Source organism: Apiospora hydei, assembly GCF_038363865.1.
Source record: "Apiospora hydei strain CBS 114990 chromosome Unknown utg000008l_segment0_segment0, whole genome shotgun sequence".
Taxonomy (NCBI): Eukaryota; Fungi; Ascomycota; class Sordariomycetes; order Amphisphaeriales; family Apiosporaceae; genus Apiospora; species Apiospora hydei.
Genome location: NW_027117367.1, coordinates 1984568 through 2007950, shown reverse-complemented (window position 1 = coordinate 2007950; position 23383 = coordinate 1984568). Strand labels below are relative to the sequence as shown.

General features: G+C 53.9%; 5 protein-coding genes across 5 annotated transcripts; 1 reads left to right on the top strand and 4 right to left on the bottom strand.

The window, feature by feature from the left end:
* Nucleotides 1–887: 887 nt before the first annotated feature.
* On the bottom strand, nt 888–2560 carry PG997_011195 (uncharacterized protein; the record flags this gene model as incomplete). Its single annotated transcript, XM_066815510.1, has 5 exons — nt 888–1494; nt 1590–1715; nt 2129–2398; nt 2456–2478; nt 2540–2560. 5 exons carry the CDS (start codon nt 2558–2560, stop codon nt 888–890), a joined length of 1047 nt encoding a protein of 348 aa, XP_066664800.1.
* A 3403-nt stretch (nt 2561–5963) lies between these two features.
* Nucleotides 5964–9336, bottom strand: PG997_011194 (uncharacterized protein; the record flags this gene model as incomplete). The annotated part of the gene is made up of 6 exons (XM_066815509.1): nt 5964–6268; nt 6327–6440; nt 6487–7007; nt 7072–7406; nt 7462–9262; nt 9302–9336. 6 exons carry the CDS (start codon nt 9334–9336, stop codon nt 5964–5966), a joined length of 3111 nt encoding a protein of 1036 aa, XP_066664799.1.
* A 5161-nt stretch (nt 9337–14497) lies between these two features.
* On the top strand, nt 14498–18187 carry PG997_011193 (uncharacterized protein; the record flags this gene model as incomplete). The annotated part of the gene is made up of 5 exons (XM_066815508.1): nt 14498–14515; nt 14611–14737; nt 15204–15278; nt 15674–17299; nt 17367–18187. 5 exons carry the CDS (start codon nt 14498–14500, stop codon nt 18185–18187), a joined length of 2667 nt encoding a protein of 888 aa, XP_066664798.1.
* A 765-nt stretch (nt 18188–18952) lies between these two features.
* PG997_011192 (uncharacterized protein) lies at nt 18953–20333 on the bottom strand (the record flags this gene model as incomplete). Its single annotated transcript, XM_066815507.1, is given in 2 exon segments — nt 18953–20284; nt 20295–20333. The coding sequence occupies 2 exon segments, from the start codon at nt 20331–20333 to the stop codon at nt 18953–18955; spliced, it is 1371 nt and encodes a 456-aa protein (XP_066664797.1).
* A 526-nt stretch (nt 20334–20859) lies between these two features.
* PG997_011191 (glycosyltransferase family 31) lies at nt 20860–22518 on the bottom strand (the record flags this gene model as incomplete). The annotated part of the gene is made up of 2 exons (XM_066815506.1): nt 20860–21264; nt 21328–22518. 2 exons carry the CDS (start codon nt 22516–22518, stop codon nt 20860–20862), a joined length of 1596 nt encoding a protein of 531 aa, XP_066664796.1.
* Between the last annotated feature and the right edge of the window lie 865 nt (nt 22519–23383).

Below are 23383 nucleotides of genomic sequence, written 5' to 3'. Positions count from 1 at the left end.
CTCTAGCTATTCCCAGCATGACATCGTCGAAAGGCATGGCGAAGTGGATGCTATCTGGCATCTGGCAGCCATCGCACATCACATATGGACAAGGAAGGCAGCTGGGGCCGACCGACTACTGGGTATTGGTTGGTTGACTGTATGAAGGGTCTCTTCCCGCGCGTAAAGACTGCCTTTGGTGCATCTGCTTCTCCGAGTTTGCGAAAAACTTGTCATCGCAGTCTCCTGGGCTTGCTAAGCACTGCCGCAATCAAACGTGCTCTATTCTTCGTCACTAGACAAACATCGACATTCGAATGGGACCTCTGTCTCGACCGCATAAACCAACAAATGGGTGGCGTCGTCGTACAAGAGGTACGAGGTACATCCACAAGACAGGACTCGACTCCATCGCGCGCAGCACCCTGGCCCCAGCTAATCTCATGGCCAGGGATGCCTATACATAGTACTGTATGCATAATCCATGCTTCCCAGGCTGCCCATACATACCAGTCGTCTGGAAGTCGATTGGGGGGCCTCTGCAAAATTGCGCCCTATAATTGAAGATAATAAGAAGGAAGCATGGCCTTGTTTGGCCCAACTCTCTCTTATTGTTGCCATAATTCCAACCCCGCAATCTGAGCAAGATTCGATAGCATCACAGAATGGAGCGTCGGTGCCCAACGGTTTGATGAGCGTGGACTCCATTTCGCCACGACAATGGGGCTGGCTGGCTCTGACAATGACAAAAAATTCTGAAGGAATGGTGGTGCATGTTGTTTGATGTGAAATTTGGTATGCACGGCTTCTCGGACTGGGGAGTCTCACACCGAGAAGACGAAGCTAGTCACCGTTGAGTCGCCTAGCAAGCCTAGCACTAGGGCGCCGAGGAGACAAGCACTGTCAATTCAAGGGTGTAAGGGTGTAAGGGTGTAGCAGGGAAGGAGCGAGGTGTGCGTTCCAAACATCTCGTAGGCGCGGGGAACCCTTCCTAAAGTTCCCAGAGGAAGATCCTTCCTCCTGAACCTTGCATCGTCCAGGACTGGGCTGGGATGGAGCGATTTTAGAACGGCAGACGATGCTACGGTACCAATGGCAAAGGAGGTTTCCGTAAACGCACGCTGCACGCTGCACGCAGCACACAGCGCAGCACGCGTCGCCTGGATGTGGACACTGCTGCTGCTGCTTTTCTCGTCCTCGCCCTCGCCCTCTTTCCTCCCCTTGCTCGCAGGCTGGGCAGGCAGGCTCGTTCGCTCGCCTCTGCACCAACCCCCGTCACGCGTTGCCGCGCTGACACCACCCCTCCCTCCTCCCTCCCTCCTCCCTTGTTTGGAGAACGAACCGCAGTCGGGTGTCTGCTTTGTTAGGCCCAACACCACCCGCCAACCAAAGATGCGATGGGTGGTGGTGTATGTGCGTGTTGTGTAGAGGTGTGTATTGAAACGAAAGCCAGGATGGTTCCCCCAAAGCCCTTCCTCCACCTTCTTTCTGTACATGTGTGGGTGGTGGCCCTGCCTGACATACATCAGCAAAGTACATTCCCGGATAGATCGCCCACGGCAACAGCAGCAGCAGCTCTTACGCTGCTGCAAGATACGATGTGTATGTACCAGAGAACCGCGATGCGGTCAGAATGGGAAGGCGGCCGCAGTGGGTTTTCGCTGTCTGTCTGTCGGTCGGTCGAGTCGCGCTCCTCGCCGCCTTGCAAGGATGGTAGGCTACCACCACCGCCCTTCCTGCCTGGGCCAGTTCCATCAGTATGGAACGATTGCGGAAACATGAATCGTCACAAGTCCGGCAGCTGCTTGCAAATCGGCAGACAAGCGACGACAATGAACGAGTCATCGACACGAGCTGCGTGCCCACTATCTATCTCACACTGATCACTTGCATCGCATCGGCGACGCAAGTAAGCAAGTGGGATGATGAATGTACTGTGTCTGTCTGTATGTATGTATGTAGGTCAGATAGATACTGGAAGTACATAGCAGTCAGTATCTTGACCAACAAGAAAAAAAGGTCACTACTACTATTATTACTATTACTACAGCGACACCCTCAACACCCTCCTCCCAATGGGACAGTGAGCAGAGACAGACTCGGTCCGCCCGAGATTCTGGCTGCTTTGTCCACACACACACACACATACCACACACGCATGACGCGTGTGGGCAGTAATCCGGTGGTACGTTCCTGTGAGTTCTGTGCTATTCTGTCCTTTTCTGTGCGCGATTCGCCGCATGACGCGTTGCGTGGCCACGGAACTTCACAGTACTGCTGTACCCGGAGTCTGGCTGGCAAAATCACATTTCTCCTGCGCGCACGCTCGCTGCCTCCCAAGACGTTGCATCCGGCGAAGTCCAGTTCCTGCAGCGAAATGAGGTCAGAACCTTGTCGGCCGCCGTGTCCGGAGCAGCATCTATCTGCAGTGATAGTGTGTACCGTACAATAGCAATTCGACGATTGCACATCTTACCTGTTATGCGTATATGTCGCGAACTGCTAAATAGAATTATCTTGTCTGTCAGCACTTTCCCGCCCTTAACCCCCGTCCGCCCACTCTGGCTTGCTGGGCAGGCATGGCCCTGGGACACGTCCACGTGCTCAGGGCCTTTCTTGCTCGGTGTAGCGAACAGGGGGCGTTATGGTGTGCTGACCCCCGACGACGCGATGATGGGCACTTGCTTCTCTCCACCTTCTTCCGCTCTTCTGTTGCTGGGATGGCCTCAACGGGCGTGGGTGGGTGGAATCTCTTGTTGCTTGTCGCGTCGTCTGGGGAGGGGCCGACGACGAACAGGCATGCTTCTGCCAAGACGTTCTCGTAATCATAGAATTGAGTTAATGCCGTGCCAGAAGGGAGAGAAAGGCTGCTGCTGCTGCACAGTTCAGGGGGTTGGAAAAGTGACAAGGCAGGGGAGGGGTGGGTGGAAAGAGGGCGATGTAGACTAGGTAGACTAGGTATAGATGGGGACAGGGTAATATGAGAGAGAGGAGCTCTACCCACTACCGGGACCACTTTAGCACACAGACCGAAACATTTTCGGCCAATGTACGCATGTACTGTATCTCAAGTCATTCACGCACATATACGGGCTCCCTAGGCAGCTAGGCTCCTGGCTCCTTGGGTCACTGTCGACTCTTGCACGGGTGGAGTTTCAGGTGCTAGTGCGCTCCCAGCGATCGAGAATAGGATTGATGATATAGCAGAGTCCCAGTATAGTCGCCGAATGAGACGAGATGGAAACCTAAAACAGCACGACGTGTATCGAGTTGACGGAAGCTCCCACCTCGCATATAGCAGCACATGGCCCTTTCTCTCTTAACGTAATTACGCGTGAGTCGAGCAGGATGGAGATATCCATCTTAGATTAAAGGGAATGAAGTGGCTGGTAAAATGAAACCATTATTGCAGGTGGTTGTGCCCCCGGCGATCACTCACTGGCAGACCCAACCAACTGTGGGTGTTGTCCAGAAAGGCCCAGAACTTACTCACAGCAGCCTGGGCAACAGCTAACAGCAGCAGCAGAAGCAGCAGAAGCACTGGCACGGCAAACACCAATATCACAAGACCCCGTTCTATAGTCCCCAGTCCCCTATTATTTTCTATCTTATTACATCAAACTGGTGATTAGTGCGGGAACTCCGAAGCTATTCTCTGACGCCAACGAGACTAACTAGCTGCACGTACATACACATGCGTACATGCCGTGATGATCCAACAAACGCGTGCCGGGAGATGAGCGTGTCGATTCTCCAACCTGCGTCAATGTATCTTACACCCACTCATTCATTGCTGGGTGGAGGCGAGTGGTTCGTTCACGCGTACAATCAGTGGAAATCTTGCCGGCGAATTTATGATGTTCGATAATCTCCGAGGGAAACCCAAGCTGTGGTTGAGTTTGTCATCGATTGGGTAGATAGGATGCATCAGGCAACCAGCTCGTAGGGGGAGAGGGAGAGAGATCTGCAATGCATCATTTGCTATACACACACCAAGCGGTATATGCGTGCACGTTGAACACCAGAGAGGCAGGCTACGAATCAGCCAATGTGAAGTTACAGTAAGATAGGCATGGTCCGACACAGTTCAGTCAATCAGCCAGTCCAGTGATCAGTCAGTCTGTCGGTCAATGAGTGGGTGAGCGAGCGAGCGAGCGAGCGGTATGTAGGGAGGGTCACACTGGATAATCCTTCTAATACTACATTGCCATTGCGGCTGAGAAAGGAGATGTTAAACTGTTACGTGCAATGAGCTCACGTCTCCCTTGATTGGATCTTTTATTGCAACACACACGCACTCACAGGGCTGTTTCTAATAATAGATTAGAGAGATTGGATATACTGCAGCTATCCGAATGATGATTTTGCCTTATGCAACATACAGATGAATGGGTGGATGGACGCCCTGAAGAGCTGACCGGACTGTACCAACATGCTCCTATTCTAGATAGCAGAGAAGTAGAAGGTAATTACATTCTTTATTGCGAGCATCTTCCGGGGAATCAAGAAAGGGGGAAAGGGGGCGCACAGTCAACTTCGAGACACGGCCGTCGAAGCATTCAACAGAGCGCTGGTTCACTCATGGGGTTCGAGATAGACAGACTATGTACGGCCTGGGGACGCTGTCCGCGGCTTAGGCGTGCAGTACTTCTTCCAGGTTACAGCCATGCAGTCATATCAAAATGAGAAGCCGAGGCTGATGCCAGCCAGATGTAAGGTTGCAGATTCGGAGGCCGTCAAAGGAACGGGACGGTGCAGTCAGCCTGCGATCAACGGCAAACATACTCGCAGCTCTAAGTCTTCACTGGCGTCTTTGCCTTCCTGTATTAAAATGCACAGGCTGCTAGCAGGAAAGCAATTAGATACAAGTGCTGGGTTAGTGATGCATGAACATCGTGATAGGGGCCGATGTCGAATCGTAGAAGACATCAACCAGCAGCACATTACATATGAGACCACCCATGATTTAGTAGCTGCCCGGCACAGTTGTATATTATTATATAGGCAAGTACCAGCATTGTCTTACCTCTGAGCACCCGAGAAGCTGAATAACCAGAAGAGACATGGCGTAACGGAATGAATATGCCTTCCGGGAGCGCTTACGATACGTGCTTCGCTGTCCCCTTTCTGGTATACAAGCAACCAAGTAGTAGGAACGGCACGATAACTGTGACAATCTGTGTCTGATAGCATACACAACAGCAGCCAGCCAGCGACCGGAGGACCTGGTGGTCTATCGAGTTCATTCATCATCAGGACAGCAAACGTAAACCAGAGAACACATCTCCGTATGGTTGTATGGCCGCTCCCGTTTCAAAGGGCACGACTCGTTGCTATGTCGAGGCTCTATTTCAAACCCATCTTTACAAAGCAGGCAATAGGAGACAAAGAAGAACTTGAGCGATCCAGGTGTAAAACACCAAACCGAAACAAGGCGAGCTACATATATACCTAACCGGCAAGGCGAGGGTGCCCTTTGCCTCTCGTTCTTGTTGAACCTGGACTATATTCACCTCCGGGTGCTTCACACAATGAGTGGCACGACTATCACGAACCCGCAAACTGAAGGAAAGACATCATCTCTATACAAGGAGACCTCCCAAGAACGATACAGTTTTGTTGGCTCTGGTAAGGCAGACTGACATCTTGTTACATGTACATCACTTAATGTCTATATCGATATCATCTTTAAATCGTAGTAGACGCGTGGGCTAAGCATACACAAGACGCCCGGAGTATCGTGAAGAGAAAATGGTATCTTATAAGATTCAAACGTCCCAAGAACTAAATAGGTATATAAGAAGTCATGACTCCCTTGGCTTCCTTCATACAGACCATCCAGCAATGCCCCAAGAATACACAGCAAGAATAAACAATTATCCAATGCGTACTCGACTTCGTAGCACAGCCCTATAAATGCTCAAGAAATGGCTTTAGAAATCCCGCCCAAAATATCGTATAAATCCCCCAAGGGACACTGCTGTTTAGCGCCTGTCCCGATCATCCAGACTGGAGCTGTTGGTCTCCCTGTCCCTCTCCCGGTGGGACCTATGATGGTGGCTGTCGCGATCTCCATACTCCAAGGCTCGAGGTCGCTCAGCGGCTTCGTCCTCATCACGCCGATGTCGGCGGTGGCGCTCCCGCTCGGGATCGCGATCTCTGCGTTCGTCGTCGTCTTCGTATCCGCGCCGTTGATGGCGTTTCCTTCGGTCCTCCTCATCTCGGTCGCGCCCTCTGTCGTCATAGTCGTCCTCTCCGTTCTCTCGCTCATACTCCCGTCTCCGCTTTTCTACAACGTTGTCAGCTGCTGCTCATCGAAAGTAATGAATAATGGATATCCCGCTTACCTCTCAACTGATTCGTGGCGATTGCATATTGCTGGATCTCCTCTTTACTCAAGACGCGGAGGACGATAACGAAATCGTCGCGCACCTCGAACCTCTCTTTGCCAATGGTGAGGGCTTCGGGGGTTAACGAGTTTCCTGTTGATCTTCGTCCAACGGGCACCTTGAGGGGCATCCGCCTTTGACTTATCGCCTTTATGAGGAGCGACGCCCTCCCGAACCGGATGTGGCTCTTCAGGGAACGAGTCCTTGGGCTGCTTGAGAATGCCCTTGATAGGCTTCTGGTCTGACTTGTCTCTGGGAGGTGACACCACTCGTACCTGCTTTTGCTCAGCTTCAGTCAAAGCTAGTTCGCGGCCGCGAGACTCGGAACGGTCCCGCGAAGGCTGGCGTTGCCTGTCAGATCCGGAAGGGTCGACAGTATCAGACTTGGGAGCAGGTGGTTCCTTCTCCTTCGGTTTGCCTTCTCCCTCCCGAGCAGCTAATTCTGCCTTGAGATCCATGAGACCCTTGGTATCGGTTGGATCGAAAGCTGCCACCGAGGCACCCCGGCGGCGCTTGGGAGGAGCGGAGCTCTCGTCATCAGCAGGAGCAGGCTCATCTTTGGTTGCCTCCCTGCTGTCAATAGGACGCGCCTCAGCATCCCGCCGGGAATCGAGAGAACGAGCTTCAGCTTCTCGTCTGCTGTATTCTCGGTCACGCTCTCGGTCACGCTCGCGCTCCCTCTCGCGCTCCCTCTCATGCTCACGCTCCCTTTCCTTTTCTCTCTCTGTCCCTTTCCTTCTCGCGCTCGCGCTCTCTCTCGCGCTCTCTCTCGCGCTCTCTCTCGCGCTCTCTCTCCCTGTCTCGCTCAAGTTCGCGCTCCCGTGAGTCCGAATCATTCCTATCTCTACGGCCCTCCCGTCTCGACTCGACGGCGGCGGGGTCTTGAGGGGATGGCCTCCGTTCGATATCTTTCTCTCGAGGCTTGTAGCGGTCTGCCGCGCGAGGCGCTGCTGCTTCGATGCTTTCATCGGAACCGCTGCGGCGCTTGGGAGACCCCCTTGCCGTCCCTCCCTTCACTACTATCCTTGGCGACTGAGCCTAGACCAATGGCCGCTGCTGCCACCCCTAATCCTGCAGCAACCTTGTCGCGCACCTTCTCTCCCCGTACACTGTCCCTGCTATCCTTCCTCTCGCTGCCTCGGTCGTCTTCTATGCGGAAGGGACGTTCTTTGAGCTCAGAAGGTCTGCGTTCACGTGGACGAGCACGATCCAGAGATTCATCTGATCGCCGTTTCGGTTCACGGATCATCTCGGGTTCTCTCCGAGAGCGCCGCTCTTCGTAGATTGGACGCTCCGGTTCCACTGGACGGCGATGTTCTGCCTGTTCAAGGAATTCCGGTCGAAGGCCAAAACCACGTGCAGCAACTGCATCGTCACGATAAGCCTCATCGCCCCTTTCGCGACGCGGCTTGTGGAGGCGCTCATCTTCTCGAGGGCGGTAAATGTCCTCGGGTAGCGACTGGCGAGGAGTGGTGGACTCTTGGTAGAGAGAAACAGGTCTTGGCCGCGAGCTTCGACGATCAGCAGTGATACTGTCGCCAGTGTCTAGATGGCTGGATCGAATGGGTGAAGGCGGGACCTGGGGCGGAGTAGGCAACGTAACGGATGGTCGATCGTACATGCCAGCTGCAGCCGCCCGATTGTACCGTTCAAGGGCAGATGAAGGAGGTGGGGGCCCGCGGCGACTGTCCACACGTCCTATGTCACTAGTGACAGTGACTGATGGCCGGTAGTAGCCCCTGTCGAAGCTCTCGCGGCGCCCTGCTCGGCTTCGTGGGCCATCGTGGTCAAGATCGTGGCGTACCAAGTCGCTTGGCTTTGTGTACTCGAAGTTGTCTTCCACCGTACTGGTGCTGATCCGTGGTTGACTCACATATCCGCCCTGGCGACTATGGGGTCTATATAGCTCAGTCGGACCAAGCCGAGGAGCTCGGAGTCTGTCGTCGCCGCCTACGCGCTCTCTTAGCCTGTATAGCTCGTCGTTATCCAGGGTGGCACTCTGGGTATGGCGATGCTGGCTCCGCGCTCGAATAGAAGATGCAGGTTGCGCATAGTAAGTCTCTTCGCTCGAACGATATTGGTTTTGGGCAGGACTTGCAGGTCGGCCCGAAGCCGAAGAGGTATGGGACGAAGAACCGTGTGGCCGGGAATGATTCGTGGTGACTATGATCGGCTTAATGTTACTGCCCGCATCGACAGTTGAGGAGCGATGACGGTTTCGGCTCGGTTCGCGGACGCTCGAGCTTCTATGAAATGGTTCCTTTGTCACGTTGTACGTGGTTATGGTGGCGGCTGGTGCCGCGCGATGTTCACCAGAAGCACGCGGGATGGTCGAGTCGTAGCGGGCAGTAGGCACAGCGTGGATATCCCCGCCATACCAGGGGGCGTGTACCCGATTGAATGGGGTAGGGAGGCGCGGGCCGGATTGAAGGTAGGCGACCGCCGCCCCGAAGAATGTCTGTGTCGAGGGTCGGTCATGGTGATGATGACTGATTGATTGATCGCTGGCGCTGCCTGCGAAGTTTTGCTTGCTGACATTCACAAGGTTAGGCCTCAGCAATTGAGGGAGGGGCACACGGATGGGTTTTTGAATGGGTTTTGGCAGAGCCCTGCTAGAAAAGCTGCTAGGGATGGGCTGACGTAGTATGTTACCCCAGGCGGCACGGACGTGTGAAAGGCAGGGATTGGGCACGAGTTGGTGCAAGCCAATGGGCAGGGCGAGTGTGTCGTCGTTATCTAATAAGCCTGGATTGGGGGTTTTGGAAGATCCGAAATTGGGGCGAAGGAGCCAGACTCTCTCGTCCGCACTGGACGTTCTCGAGTCATAAAAGATGGGTCGTCTTGGGCGGACAGGAAGCCCGGGTCTTACTTGATTTGACGGCACCGAGAAATTCCTGCGTGGGTGCGTGTGTGTTCAAATGCAAGCGACCGACGTAAGCTGAGCGTATGGTTTAGCAGCTGAATACATCAAAAGCCGTGACAGTGGGGGGAACAGACTTTGTCAGTGTTTCTGACGAGTGCAGTGTGCAGTCCGGAAACTTTACCAGGAACCCAGTCGGAATTTGTTGCTCAGGGTCCTGGCGGCGCGCATGTATCGTGGGGTAAAAGCGAAGTGACAGCCCGCTTGGCAGCGTCTCTCGGGTGCTGGTTCACAGGCAGCACAGGTATAGGATTGACGGATGGGAAGGTAGCGGTGAGATCGCGCCACTTAATAGGCACGACAGCTTCTTTTTTGGCCTGTCAGTTTCTATCCGGCTGATTGATTTGGCGCAGTTGCAAAAGCACGGGAGTGGAGTTGACAGGCTGCTTCTGCTGCTGGTGCTGCTGCCGCCGCCGCTGGTGCTTCCCGCCCGGACGGTTCGAGCAAGGTTGTATATGCGTAGATGGGAAAAGCAAGTACCCACCTAGGTTAGGTGGTTTTGGGGAGACAGGCCGAAATTCGACAAGTCAACCGACAACACAGCAGGCAATAATAGCAACAAAGCTGTCCGCGGTGGAATGGGCGATCTCATTCGTGGGTGGTGAGACGAGTGATATCGGCAGGCTATCCAGGCCGGATGACACAAGCTGATAGAAAGCTTGGTACGGTAGGGCTCCGGCCTATAGACCGCAGTCCTGACAAATTGCTTGCGTCTCAGATGTCGTCGACCTTCAACATGAACCACGGGAACGGGCCGACGGGCGGTTTCTCGCGTGGATGCCTTGCTCGTGTGCTATGCCGGGTACTGGCAGCGATTGAACAAGACAGATGCGGGAGGCGATCAATGAAGACACGATCACGGTGCTGTAGGTATAACAAATGTTATATAGAAGGGCAGAGAGCAACGGTGTCCTCCGCCTAGAAAAGTACAGGTTGGGCACTCACGAACGAGGTAGGAGAAGGGACGGGAACAAGACGCTGCACTGGAAGGATCGAATCCTACCGGAGGAAGTCTCTCCTCTAATATTGGCAGGAAAGTCGATGCGATTGTAGTAAGTACAGCAAGTCGGCAGCAACGCGGCGGCAGGGACAGCAACAACAACACTCTTCATTTCATCGGTTGCAGCAACATGCAAGTTAGCATTGCCTTGGCCCAGGTGGGGGTGATTTGGAAACCGTGTGTCGTCTATGTAGCACGTAGACAGTACATGGCCAATGCCCGTAGCAAATACCAGTCCCCATTTCCATACCACACCCCATGCAGGCCGGTCGTGGAACATTTCTAATGTACAGGTAGACCGAATTATCCTAGGCTATGTAGATGGTAGGTTAGATGGTGGTGGTGATGGGAGGGGACACTGGAGAAGGAGCTAGGGCAGGGAGGCGATGGAGGAGGGGCTAGAAGCGAGCAATGGTCATGGGCGATGACGTGCAATGCTCGAGCGACGGGAAGGTGTGGTTGCGTCAATCCCGCTCGTGTGCTCATTCGTCTCTCGCCTACGCTTCCTCCTCCACTTCTGGAATACTTATAGCAACCTAAGCAGCAAGGATCAGGACTAAGACCGTAAGACTGTCCAATTCCCGGGCACTAAGGACCTGCGAGAGACCCTGTCTTCTGTGTTTCCCCTTCGGGCCTTGTTGGAACTCCCTCTGGCCTTCGCGGCCTCCTGGTCCCTGAACAGAGCCGCCAGGTTTTTCGACTACGACTACCTGTAGTATGTTACCTTTTTTCCTTAGCCGCATGTTAGGCCTCTGGAAAAGAGGGTCCTACACGAGCAATCTACATGTAGCCATCCCGCTGAGCCATCACGAGAAACGTCGAGAATCGAAAACGATGGAGATGGATGGGACTGCTCCAACTACCTGCAGTTGGTTCCATGCAAAAATTATTCGGGTCGCGCAGAACGGCACGGAGCGCACGCAGTGGTGCTTGGCATTGCTCCCCGAACGGGGCAGGACGAAAGCCCATGTCTACCTATGTACTTACATAACCACATGGGCTGGGCTGTTTGAGTGTCACGGGACTCATGTTTGTTCGACAGAAACAGCAAATATATGGATTTCACCCCTGCCGGCTTGGTTTTGGGCGTGGAAACATCTCCAGCAGGCACTCGAGGTTTGCCGCCTCGTCTCAAGATTTCCCATTATGGGACGACGGTTGTCTGAATCCCCTGGCCCTCTTCGACTCCTGCGTTGGGCCTCGACGCCTGAACCCAATGCGCTGTGTGACAGGCAATGAATGAGTAAGTTGCTTGCTCTACATTGAAGTATGGTCACACAGTCAGTCAGCCGGTGTATTTTCTCTCTGTTTGCTGAGATACGATACAATTTTACCTCACAGTTGACTCATGCTGCTTGATGCCTGAATTAAGGCAATGGTACTTCATGGTCGAGGTACCGGCCGGTAAATGGCCAATACCGTGGAGTTGATAGTCAGTATGCTGTTCAGCACATGGGTCGGGATGGGACTTCCCAGGAAGGTTTTTCTCTTCCTCTCGTTATGCTAGTCCGCCCCCACCCCGCTCCAGCGGATATATCTGGTCACACCACAGTTCGTTCAACATGCCAATGTAGGTATGTATTATCCGAAGTTGACGGGACCAGGTCTTCATTTCCTTTCGGACGAAGTCCCTTTCTTTCGGTTATTGGAGGGGCCGTAATATCCATCCTCGTTGCTGTGACAGATACCAACTGCCCGGTGAACTAATCGACCATAGCAGAGATTGAACGAGGCTAGTCAGCTAGAGGCGGGCACTATGGGACGACGGTTATTGGACTAAATGATGGCTAACAGAGGTCATGGCATCTTCGGAGGTCACTTGTCGCCCAAAGATGTTCCCACCGGGCTGGATCGCCGTGATTTCTGCCCAACGATGATCCCGGGACTGGAGGACGACAGCCTCGCTTACCCGTCTAAGCCGGGGTAACCTTGCCGCGTCTTTGATGACTCGGGGGGCAGGGCGCAACAAAGAAAGAAAACCCCTTGGGCTACTGCAATCTCGATGCTCTTCTGAATTGGCTCGGTCGCCTTGGCGAGCCATAATTTTTATATGGAAAGCTTCAAACAATATGCATCTTGGACTTGTGGTGGCCAGATCTGAGTCGATTACTTAACGCGCAAGCATTTTAGCCACCGCAAGGGTCGAGGCCGTTCTAACATAAGATCCTCCGCTTGGATCTTTGAATGGTTTTACGGTATTATTGGACCTCACTTCTAGAAACATCACATGGTAAATTGACTACGGTTCGTTTGACGTGCTATGATCGATGATCACTGCCTTACACGAATATCGAGCCTCCGGAGTCCCAGTCTTCTGCCTGCGCCCCTCTTGGGCAGAGGGTTGTTATATATCGCATCGGGGTGCAATAACAACCGTGTGCCATGACCTGCATAGTTAATGCATCCGGAATCCGGAACAGTTTCTGATCTGGATATCATTTAACTCTGTCAACAGGGAGCGATATCCCCCCGTTCCTGAAAGTCGTACCGAACCCACCGCTTTCAACCCCCTGACTTTAGTATCTGATACATGATGAGATCTGAGGTTGCAACAAGAGTACCCCATCGAACGGATGGGGCCGCGGTCCCACGAATCTGCTTACAAACTCAGGATCGTCAGGCAACAGCTCGATGGCAAAATTCTGACAGCTCAACCTTGCCCGCCGATTACCACCACTGCAAATACCGTTAAAGCCCAACTATCGAGTCATCATGCTGCTGACTCGCAGAGACACTGCGTCGAATTATCCAGAGACGCCCCCACCATGAACAACAACAGGGCATCTCGCTTCTTGTGGATGATGGTTGTGAGGTAGCCATGCTTTTCCCATATTAGTAGAGCTGCTGGTTTTTCAGCCCGATCGAATAGCCAGTGGCGAATTGGCTCCCTGGACAACTTTACATGTACGGCAGGAGCCATGATCCTTGGTGTGTAGAAGCATCCAGCGAAGGCACAGCATCCGGGGCTTCCAGCGACCGATCCCCTACCCGACCAAGTCCTGCCACGGGCATTTGCGGCGTGTAGTATGCTCTGCGGAAGAAGTTGAACAACTCACAATGCCTGGTATCACAGCATTGTTGAAATTTCAGTAACGAGCTGTTGGGGTTTGTCACCCAGCAGCTGCTAATGGGTGTATACATAGGTTCGGGACGTTCCGTACCTAAGAACCCTTCTAAACCAAATGAACCCTTGTCAACATCAGAAACTGTTTTCCTGACCACGGGACCCATATAGATTGTCTTCTTGATCTCGGGTTGGGATTGTTAATTAGGTGGTTTCGGGATATGCATTAGTTATAGAAAGGAGGGATGATTAGGACACCGTTTTCAACACAGTCCAACATATATGCCTACTACGATTTCCAGTTAGACGAAGCAAAAGAGAATAAAATAATATGCAACCTCTTTACTTCGGTACGGATGTATCCCTGGACAATTCGAGCTGTGCTAGTATCCAACACCATCATTCATCAAGTGCCCAGGGGGCAGTATGGCTACACCACGGCCATTCTTCTTATGCCCAGGCACGATCAGATGACCGTGTTAAATCCGGTGAGAACAGGTCAGTCAATATAGCAGAAATCTAGCAGATTTAGCCTGTAGTTCTCCTTAAGCTCGGCTGCTACCATATAAGGTCGACACCATATCTGTAAGATATCCATCAAGGTCACATGTAATATCCCTACTGTGAAAGGCAACTGCATCGACTCACATCAAAGATCATTCGGAATGTTATTAGGCAGCCAACCCCGCAGGTAGAGATCTCATCAATGTTGGTTCCTATCAAGCTTCTCTCTTCTTTCCCTACTCTGCCACCAAACATTCGGTCACTGAGATGAGATTGACAGAAGGCAGTGAGTGGGCTATTTCGCATCGATGGCTTTATTTCATCTAAAAGCCACTTTCCCAGGCTCACATCGTACATACCACCATGACTTCTGGTGAAAGTGAGCACCGTGACCTCTCTGAGTAGCTACGGCTAGCATGCTACGAGTAACGTGTGGGAAAGAACCATGCCAACCCGCTAGCTTCAGAGGACATACATGGTTGCTGAGGGAGCAGATATGAAGCATCCTAAGGGCCCCTTGGAACATGAGGTAGAGTATGTGGCCAACGCTCGAAGGGATGAATGGAATGTTGAATGAGGCGATGACGAAGTCCAAAAACGCAGATATCATGCTCTCAGTATCGGACGAGTTGCACGACACAATGGGCTTCAATATAAAAGTGTGTTTGCCGTACTCTCCTTTGTTCAAGCACGGGGGCAGAGACATCATATGCAGTCATTCCTAGAACAAACCCTAATACGCTGCTTTCACAAGCATAAGACTGTGTTATGGGAATCGGCAGCCAGACAACCGATAAGATGCCAGAAGACCAAGAGAAAGATTGAGAACGGTCAATACTGGTTTGGAACCTTCTGGGAGGATGGCCTGCTCAGTGTAGGAGGTACACCCAGTGGACCAAACAGAGGAAGCGACGCGTCTAAGGGGAAAGCGCGTGCCTGCTGTCATTGGAAATATTCGCCTTAGGCACTTGCTTGACGCCTGTTTTCCATGGCTTTCATTCAATGTTTGGTTTTGGGTGATTCCAAAACAAGAAGCTGCATTACCTGCCTACCTACCTACCTACCCACTCCACGCGTTGCCTCGTGCAAGCACAAAAGGTTGTCACCCTTCCAGCCTGCCCAAATCATCAATATACGTCGCCGATGACCCTTGGATCGTCGGCGATCTAATATTCAGGGGTTGCACGCCAAGCTATACAGTATAGGTACTACACCGAAAGCATCTTCATCGGTTGGCAACGTACTTGCCTATGCTGATTCTGAGGCGTCGGTATCAACCTTTCTTTCTATCTCACCTACCCTTCACCGTGGTTTTCCACCTGCCTGCCTGGGCAACACACCTCCCAGCATCTCATATCTCCCAACCTACCTCCCACAGCAACCTCCAGCCAACACCAGAACTCCAGGTGCAAGGTCGACCAGGTAAGCAAAACTCACCCACCTTTCTCTCTCTCTCTCTTTCTTATTTTATTTTACATCTGCATTCGTACCTCCCCAATTGTCCCATCCCACGTGTTGGCCACCCTTGCACAATATCACTCCTCCGAGTCTTCATTACCAGATCCTGGAGAAGCCTGTTAAGTATCCACGCAGACAACTCGCTGTCGCGTGTTTCTACCCAGATATCACTGCATCTCCCCATTGGTCTTTCCAGGCAGCTGTAGCCGAGACACCATCCGTCGATCTGCTCGGCTTTCCGTAGATCTGCTTCCACCTTCGATATCTTTCACTCCTTCTTCGGCTGTACCAATTGACCTCACCAACCAAGCCGTCATTCACTGACAGACATAAATAAGGCTTTCCGTCATCGTCTCAAGATGGCACCGTCCCCTTCAAATTCGCGCCCACAGCGGCTGAATTCGTGGTCCGTCCTGCAACTATTGACGGTGCTGTTCTCGACGCTACCTTCGTCACTCGATCTCTTCCAGATGTCGATGACAAGACATGCGTTATCGCCCTCCTTGCTGTGCCCTACAACAAGGCTGGCCCAGAGAAGGAAGGCTGGCATATAAGCGACTTCCTAGCCATTAAGACAATGGTTTCTCCTTTGGCAAATCCCCGTGCCCAGGTCTGGCTTTCACTCTGCGACACCGATGCTGTCGTAAAGCAGGACCCAACTGCTTATACGCATGGTTCTGAGCACCGCGTCGTTAGTGGTGCAGCTTCCACCGTGAGCAACGACACACAGAAAATTGGAACTGTTGATGGTCAAGTTCCCGTTGTGTTTGAGCCCGATGTTGAGAAGATCAAGTCGCGTTTCTTCGACGAGCTTGGCAAGAAGTCATATGCGGCAGCTGAGCTGGGCTTCCCGGTGCTCCTGGTCATCTCTGGACGCACTACATTGGAGCAGGACGTATATCTTGATGGGTACGATGTTGTCATCACTAGCGAGCAGATTCGTGATGCACTGGATACACGTGCCCAGGTCACCGTGGTTACTTCCTCCTTGACTTCAGCCGGTTGGCAGATAAACCCGTTCTTCCACGAAGGCAAGGCATCACTTGTTACCAAGAAGCCCATTGACTTCTTGGCCCGACAATGTGGTGCCATCTTTTCGCGGACTATCGTTGATCAGTTCCTTGGCTGGCAGTCACCCTTCCTCGACAATGATAAGGTCAACCCTAGCAAGAAGGCTCTAGAAGCGCACCCGGGCCCTGCCATGCCCAATACTGAGCAGCTGAAAGCTCGAGGTGATTTCTCAAATGAAACCCACGCCCTTCTTGCGTCTCGCCTGTTCCCGGACCACTATGAGCACTCGTTCTTGTTTGACGCAGAGAAGGATCCTTGGACTCACCTCATAGGCGAGCGTAAGATCAAGAACATGCTAGAGACATATAGCAAGATCTGGAAGCAGCTGGACATCATGCCCCCTGCTTCCCCAGACAATAAGGACCGCCTGACGTTCCTTGGAACGGCGTTTGGAGGCCACCGGCTGTCTCAGATCAGTCATCTCAAGCATCTTGTCCAAGAGTCTTTCCCATCTTGGCCAGGATACTATACATCGACATTCGGCCAGAATGTTCGAGCTGAGTTTGGCAAATTCCTCAGAGATCCCAACCCAAGTGACATAGACTGTCATGTCATCTTCAGCATTGTCGAGTACCGCATGACCTCCATGATCCTTGGCGATCTGCTCATCAAGTACGCAGGGCTTGATCTTATTTGGGCTCAGCGTTGCCGTGATTGGGATGAACAGCGTTACGACGGGATGGTCCAGAAGGAAGAAGTCAGCCTTGTGGAGTCGGCTACAGCAGCAAGAGTTATGGGCACAATCAATCGTTCCTTCCCGTTCTTCTACATTCCACCTGGTCGCGAGTTGGATAGTTCAAAGCTACATCACCAGCGGCCCCCGCGAATCTCACGATACTTGGCGATTGGGTTGACATTGCGCTACCGCGATCTAGGTCCGGACCTGGATGCCGCAGTCACTAGAGTTCTTAAGAGTAAGTTCCATTGTGATTTTTTTGAACGTTGATTTTCCATGGTGCGACTACTGACATACCGCCACAGTGATCCAGCAGCTCAAGGACAAGCAGGTACAGCTTCTACTGGATGACGAGGATCTCCGCAAGAAGGCCGAGGCTTGGTGGAAGTCGATTGAGCAGGACGTCATCGGGGATGTTTCGATGCCCGAGCCTGAGCTTGCTGCTAACTTCGTGCCTTCGCCTCCTGAACTGTCAACCCCCAACCCCGAGGTTAGAGTCGTTCAAGACGCACGAGCAGATATTGCTGCAGAGCATAACCTTTCCAGTGACATCGGACAAGATGCTACTGTGGCAGAGATTGAGGTTCAGTCCCCTGAGCAGCCGGCCACACCTAACGGACATGGTGAAATGGGACAAGATGCCTCCCCTATGTTCAAGATTGAGCAGGGCGCTTCGCCCGAGATCAAGATTGAGTCTCCCGTCTTCAAGACCGATACGCCCGACATCATCGACATTGAAAAAGCCGCCCAGACCCTTCCCAATGCTGACGAGGGACTCCTGCCTCACCTACGTAAGGTATGGAAGCCGAAGTCGCCTAGACTTGGGGAGGTGAAGCCTGCTGTCGTCGAGGAGAAGCCTGCGGTTGTCGAGGAGAACAATGATCGTGAGGCACTTGAGGAGGAAGTTACCGTTCACCACTTTACCATCCCGAAGGATAGTGTAATGGAGAAAGCCCAACACGACTCTGTCACGCTAGATGTGGCCAAGCCAGACTTCATCCATGACGAGGCTTCCAAGCTCGAGTCACCTGCTGCTACCAAGGTTGACGTCCCTCGAGTTGACAAAAGCCTGCCGCCTCACCTCCGAGGCAAAGACAACCCCGTCACGGCTCCATATTACCACTGAATGGTCCGTTTCCTTCGTTTTTGAACGAGCTGTGCACATTCGTGCAAGAGATCACGAGGTTCAAAAAACTGGATCTGAGATTAGGGTCACAGTTTGCAGTTGGTATTGTGGCTACTGAGCGGTCGCAAGACTTCGGAAGCGTGTATTGGTAGGGGCCACAAAGTCAATATGCCGTTATTGGTCTGGTTGGTCGACATTTTCCTAGATGACACAGGGTTTCATCTGGTGGTAAAAAGGCCACACAGTTTGTTTTTGCTGCGATTTGGTGTCGATACGATTGATTTGCAGTTGGTCATAGTCGAGTACGACAAGTCTAGACAGGTCCATAATGCAGATTATTTTCTGAGAGCCATGATGTTTCACTGCGAACGCCTGAGGCCATTGTTGTCCACTTTAGTCCTGTTTAACATGACACGCAAAATAATGTGCTCTGAATGGGTGACCTACGACATCGCAGCCGGTTTCTCCGGCTCAATTATCACTTGGTACCTAAAGTCGATGGCCACGACAATCTAGAATGCGATACCATACTAGAAGAAAACAGGCAGAAATCCTTGTCTCAGGAAGCCATGTGTAAGGATAAAGCATATAAGGTTCCAGGGTGAGAGAGAAGCCTCACACCACCCGTTGCAGCTTCGTACACAACATCGGAACTAATGTGCTGGCATGGACTGACTCACCGTGGTGGTCTATGCTATATTCATGTACTTTAAGTAGGTCTTTTCGTTGTGTCCCTCCTATATGATTTTTATTTTCGGTTCTTACTTAAGGTGCGGTAGCAGCGCCCGGTTCTGTGCTGCCACCGTCGTCCTTGGGCGGCGCCCGGGCGCCCCGCTGGTAGACGAAGAGGGCCTCGTCCTTGCCGGGAAAGCTGGGCAGCGGCACCTGGGCGACCTTGACCCAGGCCGGCGCCTCCTGGGCCATGAACTCGTCCATGCTGCGGTCGCGGAAGCCCGTGTAGCCGTTGTGGTTCTGGGTGCCCGCGACGGCGAGCGTGTCGCCCTGGTAGGCCCGCAGCAGGTTGCGTGTGAAGCCGCCCTCCTCGCCGCCCGCCACGCCGCCGCCGACGATGGGGTACACGAGCAGAAGCACGGCGTCCTGGCCGCCTTGGTGCAATTGCAGGTAGGCGACGCCGTCGGCGACGAGGGTGTCGGGGACCCAGTTGGCGCGCCAGGCGCTTTGGGCGTTGTCGATGGGGACGATTTTATGTTCTTGTTTCTGTGCTTCTTGACCCTTTTGCGACTTGGATGACGGTTTTGGCGCCGCTGCCGTTGTTGCAGAGGGGCAGCAGTACTGCCGCAGCATGAAGGTCCAGTACCCGTTCCCGGACCCGACGTCGAGGACGTCGCGGCCGCCGGCGACCTCCTTCAGGATGGACAGGGCCTCGTGCGAGGGGCAGACGCAGCCGAAGTGGTGCATCAGCACGGGCAGCACGTGGTGGGCGCTGCGGACGGCCTCGGACTCGGGGCTCGGGCCGGCCCACTCGAGGTTCCGGCACGCCCAGTTGAGGAAGGTCAGGTACGGGTTGGCGGGCGCGGCGCCGGCCTTCTTGAGGCGCGGGATCTGCAGCGCGGGCAGGGCCGGGTGCAGGTAGCGCTTTGCGAGGAGGTGCGCCGCGATCGAGGAGCGCAGCGACTGCTTCTTGGCGTTCAGGGCGAACGTCTTGAGGATGTTGGGCGTCGCGGTTGTTGGGCTGAAGATGGAGAGGTAGGTGTCGATGTCGGGTCTCGGGGGCGGCGGGGCGGGTTTTCCTAACGTCTTTGCTTTCGGGGCTTGCTGCTGGGTCTCTGTCATCGCCGCCGAGCTATCGTTTTTGTTGTCGTCTGCGCCGTCGGTCGAGGAAGAGGCAGCGGGAGGAGGAGATAGATCGCGGTACCAGGTATGTAATCCGTTGGCGCCTCCCATGCCAATCACATGCTGGACCTGCCCCAGCGTCACGGAGACGATGGCGTGGTAGACGTACGTATCGCGCGGGGGCAGGTTGAAGGAAAGGGCAATGGCCGAGGCGAAGTCGTCCTTTTCGAGAAACGCGGCCGCTCGCTCCTGGAGCTCGGTGTCGGCGATGTAGGCCGTCGGGTCCCAGGCCGGCTTGGAGTCCTCGCAGTACCTGAAAGGCTTCGTGGGGGGCGGCCCGGCTCGGTGCCATGATGTCTGTCGTTCGTTGGACGATGGTACGCTTCTCTGAAAAAGAACCCCCTCCAGCTCTGCCTTCTGCCTCGCGATCGGGTCTTGTGTGTTTCGAGACCTGCCTACGCCGCCTGTTTGTATGTATGTAGATGAAGCTCTGTTGAGAGAAAGTGGGGAGGGGCAGTCTCAATTTTTGGTGTGTATAAGTGAACTGGGTCCCGTTTCCATGACGCACTAGCAGTCCGGACTCCTTACAGGCTGCTGGGTATATCCAGACCCTCATGCATTGATTTTAAGTACTGTATCCTACCACGACAAGGTCCCAGCCAGGAGAAGTCAATATGCTTTGCATAGTGAGTGCCGCATTACTTGCTCCAATCCATCGAGTCATGGGGAAAAGTAAGCTTTGGGTGGTGGAACCAATATCTATGCTTAATAGGGTATCGTGTAGTCTAGCTAATCCGTTCTCTCGTAAGCTTCGTATATGGGATACAGTAATACATGTTACAATTGTCTTTTCTTCTTCTTCAGAATTCATTCGTTCATTAAAACATCCTCGTGGTGCTCGGCCGGAGCCACTCGACGACCTCGCAGTTGTTCTCCTGCCCGAACCGCTCGATGCGTTCCATATTCCACCCGGACACGAACCGGCTCTGCTCCACCGTCCACGTCTGGCCCTCGGGCAGGTGCGGCGCGTCACCCTCGACTTCGGGAGACCGCGGCACGCCCACGACGGCGGCTTCAGCCAGGCGACAGGTGTCGAGGTGCCATAACCATTGGAGGCACCGTGTGTCCTCGACACAGAACTTGGCACACTCATTGTAGTCCTTGAACATGGCCGTCTGATACTCACCCCAGCCTCGGTTGTCCCAGTCGACGGCAATTTCCCTGGATGCAAGGCCCTGTTCAGCGTGCTCATGCTCCCATGCATCTCGATAGAGGAGGGGTGTCTGTGCAGGTGTTAGTGAAGAACGTGGTGGATGTGTGCCAAGGGATGGAATGGAATGTCTTACATCGCGGTTTCGCCTGACATGTTCCCACTTCCAGAAATCGACCATGTATTCGGGCTTCATCTTGTGCATGGTCAACATCGGCTGGCACCAATGTCGGTGGCCAAAGGGGATGTTATGCGGTGCGTTTGGGCTGAACATGGGCCAGAGCCCGGAGATGGCCACGCCCGCACTGAACAGAGCCCACCCGAGCACCGAATCCCCACAGCACTCGTGCCGCAACAGCTCGAGCCATCGGTGGCTCAAGGGGGCCTCGACGTAGTCGCCATCCTTGCCGACCTTGCGCGCCAGCAGCTTTTTCATGGCCCCGCGGCTGAGCGCGTAGCCAGGCCCGCCGTTGGCGAAGAAGGTGACCTCGTCCTTGTCGGTATGGCGGCCGGGCGAGGGGCTGCCCAGGTACATGGGCGTGTCGGCGTCGAGGTTCTCGAGCAGGCGGAAGACGTTGTCCCACACCACGTACGTGTCCGACTCGTAGAAAAAGTACCAGCGCTTGTTGGGGCGCAGCGCCCAGGCCTGCTCGATCATGGGCAGGAACTTGTACTTGTCGATGATCCAGCCGTTGACTTCGGGCCTCGGCTCGCCCGGCTTGAGCGCGGTGCCGTTCTCGTTGAGGCCGTGCAGGGTGAGGTAGTTGATGAAGTCGGGGTTGTCGCGGCGGTACGAGGCGGGCGTGGTCGCGATCACGTCGTAGACGTGGCGGCCCGAGATGGTCTCCTCGTAGTCGGAGAAGATGAGCAGGTCCTGGAGGCAGGCCGAGACGCTCGAGAGCTGCGACTCGACGCGCGCGGGCTGGTCGCCGTGGCCGAACTTGAGGACCGGCTGGACCAGGTGGGCCAGCTTCTGCTGCGGGAAGGACCGGCACAGGTCGTCGTCGGTGACGGCGCCTATGTCGGGGAACGAGACGGGCTGGAAGCTGCTCGTCGTCTCCCAGGGGAGAAATTTGGGGCGGCCACTGCCATCTTCACTAGGCGACGCTTGCTCCGGCGTCTCACCCTTGCTGTGTTGGAACGAGCCAATGGTGTAGCCAAATGACCGGTGTGTGTCGGAAATGTAGATGGTGTAGAGCAGAAGCGCAATGCCGACGGCGGCGAAGACGAGCCACAGCATGCGCCGCATTCGCAAGTTCAGGCCGACCTCGCGCCCGCCTAAGGTCACACTGTTGCCACTCCAACTCTTGATCCACGTCCACGGCATTGGCAGATGGGATTTCGAGAGAAGGGACTTTTCCTTTCGTTCCCTTTTTATATCCTTCATATCCCGTGAGCAGTTTTGAGGGGCCGGTCTCTTAGACGATCAACAGCGACATTCGCACGTGGCGACACAGAAGCTAGCAGCGGGCGTCGTGTAATTCGGCATGGAGTTCAGTTTACTTATAGGAAGTAGGTACCTCTTATGCAAGGCCAAGGCGGCGGCGCTCATCAAGGGAAGGGCAAGGGACCAGAAGGAGATTTGCAGGAGCAGCAAGAGCACACAGGGGACCAACGACTTGCGCCGCAAAGATGCCGAATTCCAAGAAAAAGAGGAAGCCCTGTGGTATCGAGATCGAGGGGGCTGATATTTTGCATGTCGTTTTTCTTGTGACTGTGTAACCGAAGCTCTCCAAGCCCACTTCTTTCTTCAAGGACCGCATGTGGTACGCTACCTACAATGTACGCTTGCTTGGTTTCTGCTCGATTCCCCTCAGCGCTTCCACTGCCAGTCCCGGACGGCTGGGGTTGCTGCCACCTTCTAGGTCAAAGGCAGTGGAGTATGAGGTCAGAATCACTTACATCACTGAGAGGCAAGCAATTCGCTCTTTCTGACTCTTTCTATTGGCGAATCGCCCCTCCACGGATGTCGCAAGGCAGACGCCAGAATACGAGACATCAATTTGGAGAAATCTCCAAGCCCTTGCTGACAGGCACCTACCCCACTGTCGCAGCATGCGCCGTAATCCCGCCTCGATCTTCTGCAAAGGTACCCAATCCTCCGGCAATACTAACCGTTCGGGGGCGCCGCCTAGTACGGTGCTTGGCGCTATTCTTCACGATAACCCCCGACTGGTCGTTGCGATGGCGTG